Genomic DNA, 5864 nt, shown 5'->3' with positions numbered 1-5864 from the left:
ACATACTTTTGGAACCTTGAGCTTCATGTAAGAGGCACATACTACCTTGAAACATCTATGCTGGAGAGATAACATAGACCCAGGAGTCCCAGCTGTTCTAATCCCCAGCTGTTCAAATCTCAGCCCAGGCTCCATACATGTGGGTGAGGAAGCTGTGACTCTAGCTCAAACACTGTCTGAAAACAAGTGTAGAAACTTGGAGTGCAGAATGCCTGGCTGAGAAGTTAGTTCCCAGATCTGAGAGATAATAATAATAATAATGATTGTTACTGTTAGGGTAGTTTGTTATAACCAAGTGTGTGTTCATGTATATATGCATTTACATATAAAATCACTGCAGTAGAGGCAGGAGTGAATGGAATCATGAAGACATGTTCAGTAGTTATTACAAATTTAAGGACTTTAAGTGATTATGATTCTCAACAGTTACATTTATATAATTTATTTTTATTCTCATCTTAATTCCTTTTCTTTAATCATTTAATTAATTTATTCAGCAATTGATTATTGAATAGCTATTATCTTTTAGAAATTGGTCATACAATGGTTTTTCTATTCTTGAGTAGCTTTAGGAGTAAGAAGATAAACAGATTAAAAAGATGAATAAATAAATTAATATGTAATTCTAATAGTACTTAAAGCAAGGATTTAATTAGATATTATCTGGAATACCCTTTTGAGGAAATGACTTTTAACCTGGGACTTGGATGAAGAGGAGCCAGCCATACAAAGAATCTAGTTGAGAGGATTCCTGGCAGATGGAATAGGCTGTGAAAAGCTATAAGATAGTTGTTGAAAGGAAGTTAGTGTGGTTGTAGCATAATGAGTAAAAGGGAAACAGACTCAAAATGAGGTCTTATAGGTAAGCAGAAACCTTGTATTCTCATGGTAATGAGTTATATTTTTAAAATTTCAGTTCAATGGAAAACTGTATTAGTTTGGGTGTAGGTTTAGCTGCATGTGACAGAGACCCAAAATAACATAGTAGTTTAAACTATGCAGAAATTTAATTTTCTCCTGCCTTAAAGTCCAGGCTGGAATGGCAACTCTGTTATACAAAATCATGTGCCAGATATGACACCACATCCACATTGCAACCAGCATTGCTGAGGAAGAGGGAGAGAATAAAGGCTATAAGGCATGGGCCAGTTGGATCTTAAGGAAAGTTCCCAGAAGCTACTACATAATACTTCTACATTTGTTTAGGTAGAACCCAGTTATAAGGCATACCCAGCTGCAAAGAAGCCTTGGAAATGCACTGTTTATATTGGGTAGCCTTGTAAAAACCAAAGGTTCTGTCAATATACGAAAAGGGAAGAATAGATATTTGGGGATAACTAGCAGTCTCTGACATATAAGCCTTTGACCTGATGGAGAGTGTTAAACATAGACTCTTGTAGATTCTGATTCATTTGATCTCATTTTAAGACTGATTCTTGTAGATTTTTTATTCATTTTATCTAGGGTGTTTCAAAAACATCCATAATTGCAACAAGTTCCCAAAATGATTCTGAGGTTGATCAAAATTTCAGAACCATTGACCTAGCTTGTTTCCATAATTAACCTCCTCAGTTTCTTTCATGAGCTTTCGTTTCTGTGTTCTTTCTAGCCTTTATTCTTTCAAATACATGACAATCTGTAAGACCTCTCCAAACCTTTCATTTCATATGTGAATTATTTTCAGTTATCTCTCATTTCTACCGTAGATATTTTATTTCTCTTATAATAGAAAACCAGTAATTAAAATTTGTTTCTTATCTTTCAGACTTGGTATCCAGGTGTGAGCCCAAGAAGTTATCTCCAAAAAGGGACATTTATGAAACAGTATCATCCCAATGGGCTATTATGGAACAACTTAAAAACCTTAGTCCTGAGAGATCGATTTTCAGAGATATTTGGGAATGCAAAAGTCATTTTGAGAGACAACAGGGACAACAGGAGGGCTGTTTCAGGCAATTTATGATCAACCATGAAAACATGTCCATCTTTAGCCCACATACTTTACTCACTCAGGAATTTTTTAATAGAGTGAAAATCTCTGAATGTAAGCAATGTAGAGAAAACTTCAGTTGCCATTTATTCTTTAGTCACCACAAAATAACTCACTCTAAAGCAAAACTTTATGAATGTAAAGAATGCACAGAAATAGTTAATACATCATACCTTGTTAAACAATGGAGAACTCAAAATAATGACAAATACAATGAATATAAGGAGTGTTGGAAGGCCTTTATTCATTGCTCACAATTTAAACAACATCTAAGAATTAATAACTGTGAAAAGCGCTATGAATGTAAAGAATGTGGGAAGGCCTTTAATTACGGCTCAGAACACACTCTACATCAGAGAATTCACACTGGTGAGAAACCTTATGAATGTAAGGAATGTGGAAAGGCCTTTAGACAGCGTTCACAACTTACTCAACATCAGAGACTTCATACTGGTGAGAAACCCTATGAATGTAAGCAATGTGGGAAGGCTTTTATTCGTGGCTTTCAACTTACTGAACATCTTAGACTCCATACTGGTGAGAAACCCTATGAATGTAAGCAATGTGGAAAGACTTTCAGGCATCGCTCACACCTTACCATACATCAGAGGATTCATACTGGTGAGAAACCCTATGAATGTAAGGAATGTGGGAAGGCCTTTAGCTATCACTCAAGCTTCTCTCACCATCAGAAAATCCATTCTGGCAAGAAACCTTATGAATGCAATGAATGTGGGAAGGCCTTTTGTGATGGCTTACAACTTAATCTACATCGGAGGATTCATACTGGTGAGAAGCCCTATGAGTGTAAGGAATGTGGAAAGACTTTTAGACAGTGCTCACATCTTAAAAGACATCAGAGAATTCATACTGGTGAGAAACCTCATGAATGTATGATATGTGGTAAGGCCTTTAGGCTTCATTCACACCTTATTCAACATCAGAGGATTCATACTGGTGAGAAACCCTATGAATGTAGGGAATGTGGGAAGGCCTTCAGCTATCAATCAAGTTTCTCACACCATCAGATAATTCATTCTAGGAAGAAACCATATGAATGTGGGAAGCCCTTTAATCGTGGCTCACAACATAATCCACACCAGACACTTCATCCTGGTGAGAAGCCAATAAAGTTTTCTCTCCTCCCTCCCCGTTGTGGTCTAGTGCCATGAATATATTCTTGGAGATACAGTTTTTCTTCTTTTTAAGGAAAAACTTGATAAGATACTGAGTTTTATTAGTATTGATTTATTTCAGTAATCCTTGAAAAATTGAATGTTCTATTTCAAGTGGGAAAATGGAAAAGTTACTAAATTAGGTGTGGTTTTAACACGGTTTCTAAGTTAATGTAATAAGAACTGTTGTAAATAAAATTTTCTAGAATTATCTAACACGTTTTCACTGCAACCAATGAAGTATGGCAGAAATAAAATGAAAACAATCTCTTCTCCCAGAAATCCCTGAGGTAATCAATATCTGTGTTGCTTCTTTCTTCATGCTGAAACATACCTGCACATATGAAGGGTTTGTTGCATGTGTGTGGAGGAGGTTTACCTCCTATCATGACATATTTCACTGCAACTTGCCTTTTTCACTTAATAAATAATCACAGACATTTTCCAGGTCAATATAGATTTAACTCATTCTTTTTAAAGCTTTAAAAATTCATTATAGTCAGAATATAAAGCTCTAGTATGAAATATATGTTAGTATTTTGAGCCATTTTCTACTGTAGACATTCAAGTAGTTTCTATTTCCTTTTCACCGGAAACTATCATGCCATAAATATCCTTATGTGGTCATTCTTTTATTTCTGTCAGGTAGATACCCAACAGATTCCTGGGTCAAAGAGTATCTGGATTGTATGTGCATGTGTGTATGTTTTGATATTACATTAATCTTTCAAGGATGTTTTTATTTTTTGTTTAGATAATAAAAGTACATGTGACAAAATTGAAAAATTACAGAAAAGTAACGTGTAAAGTAAATCTCCCCTAACATCCAGTCCTATAGTCACCTATTGCCCTCCACAGGGGCAACTGTTGCTACCAGTTTCTTTTGTAGTCTCCTTGAGTATTCCTGATATTCCACGTTGTCCTTTGGACAACAGTGAATTAATCAAAATTCTTATATCATGACAAATTCTCTTCATTGGTCCACATTGACGTACTTTCAGTTATTTATTTTGAAAATATTCTAGGAATTTACAAACATGATGCCAGTTATCAACTTACTGCCTTTCAGCTCCCAACACTTCACTGCCTGCTCTGTAATAATGGGACTGAACTCTGTAATACTCCTTTTTTGATAGCTGGCATGATGTTAAAGCTTTGTCAGTAGAGAGCACTGGAGTGACACTGGGGGAGGAGGGGGTTTTCCTCTTCCTGTTTTTTTTTTTTTTTTGCACTCCTCTTTTCAGACTCCTGCAGTGCATGCAGCTTCTCCAGCACCTGGCTTCTGCAGCATGCAATAGCCAGCAGCTTCCAGCAGCTTCCCCTGACATCCTTTTGAGTGGCTTTCCAGCAAGTTCTGAGGTTCAGTGGAGCTCTCGATTTTTCTTGATTTAATGGAAATTGCTTCAGTGTTTCAGCATTTAGAGGACTGTTTTCTTTTGTGGGGGTAATTTTCATATCTAAATAGATTCCTTCTGTATTTCACTTTCTTATTATAAATGCTGATTGGATTTTATCTTGGTGTAGTCGTGGTTTTCTTTCTTGTTCATGTTATGAGCTATGTTGATACATTTCCTGGTGTTGACCTATTCCAAAGTTAACTACAGTTGTCTACGGTTTACTAATTTTTTAATATACAATATAAGATTCTGTTTGCTGATGTTTAAAGTCTGTTGTCATAAGTGAGTTTATTTTTTTAATTTTTTTTGTTTTAATGCTAGCTTTTAAAATAGTTGAGGATCTTTTCATCTTTTAGTTAGGCTGGAATAATTAAAATAGCATTACAATAATTATTTTTTTAAGGTTATATGGAACTTAATTGCAAAATCATGTAGTCCTGGTGTATTGTTTTGGTTTTGAATGGCATATTTTTATGTTTCTAATCTCCACTGTGGCAATTATGTTTGTGTTTATACTTTATTTGTAGCCACTGGATTCCTCTGGGGGTCTGCCCTAGCATGGCTCTTTTGAGGACCCTTTTATGTCTTAGTAGTATCTTATGAGAGTCCATATAGTCAAGATCCCTACAGTTTCCCTTTATGACAATCTTTGATCATGTATTCATGATAGTACTTTGGTAAGAAGTTTGTTAAGGACTGTGAAGAATCTGAGATTTTATCATACTTAAAGCTAACTAGTCAACCTATCACAGTTTCGTAAATACTGGCAGAAGACACAAGACTCCTGGGCCAGTTACAAAGCAAGAAGCATGAGTTTCATGTTTATGTCAGTTTCATGTTTATGTCAGTTCCCTGGGTTCCCAAGTCCCATCAGAGCAACACGAAGTGGCCCAAGTGGATGATGTACATACAGTGGGGTTATACCACATATGGGGAACCTCAAGGTTAAAGAATCCCAATTTTTTATAATGGGCCACTAGCAAACCTGCCCAACCTTTGTTCAGGAGTGAGATGTTATCTTTAGTACAATGAACAGCAAAGAAGCCTGCCCTCTGCTCCAGAGGGGAACACTGTATCTTCCCAGGCTGTTTGCTGTACAAATATCCTTGAAAAGATGGCACAAAAGAAAACCTGTCCGTGCCTCTGCTTGCAAGATGTGCAGAAACATGAGAGACACATGAATGACTACCTCACAACAAAGCATGTATGCTCTTTAATACCCATTTATATTCAGTTCATTGCCTAATTTATTAACTTACGGCTTTATCTGACAATTAGCTTTTAAATATTATAAACAACGTT

The 5864-nt window shown here is 36.0% G+C and overlaps 1 protein-coding gene across 1 annotated transcript; it reads left to right on the top strand.

Annotated features, from left to right (window-relative positions):
- The first annotated feature begins 341 nt into the window (after positions 1-341).
- Positions 342-4347, top strand: ZNF461 (zinc finger protein 461). The gene has a single exon (XM_004388095.3). It carries the CDS (start codon positions 1846-1848, stop codon positions 3160-3162), a length of 1317 nt encoding a protein of 438 aa, XP_004388152.1. The 5' UTR covers positions 342-1845; the 3' UTR covers positions 3163-4347.
- Positions 4348-5864: the final 1517 nt, after the last annotated feature.

This window comes from Trichechus manatus, unplaced genomic scaffold (genome assembly GCF_000243295.1).
Source record: "Trichechus manatus latirostris isolate Lorelei unplaced genomic scaffold, TriManLat1.0 scaffold00207, whole genome shotgun sequence".
Taxonomy (NCBI): Eukaryota; Metazoa; Chordata; class Mammalia; order Sirenia; family Trichechidae; genus Trichechus; species Trichechus manatus.
This window is presented reverse-complemented; position numbering and strand designations above follow the sequence as displayed.

Coding starts and splice junctions, on each gene's coding strand:
- ZNF461 (XM_004388095.3), top strand. CDS start 1,846: ATGGAACAACTTAAAAACCTTAGTCCTGAGAGATCGATTTTCAGAGAT.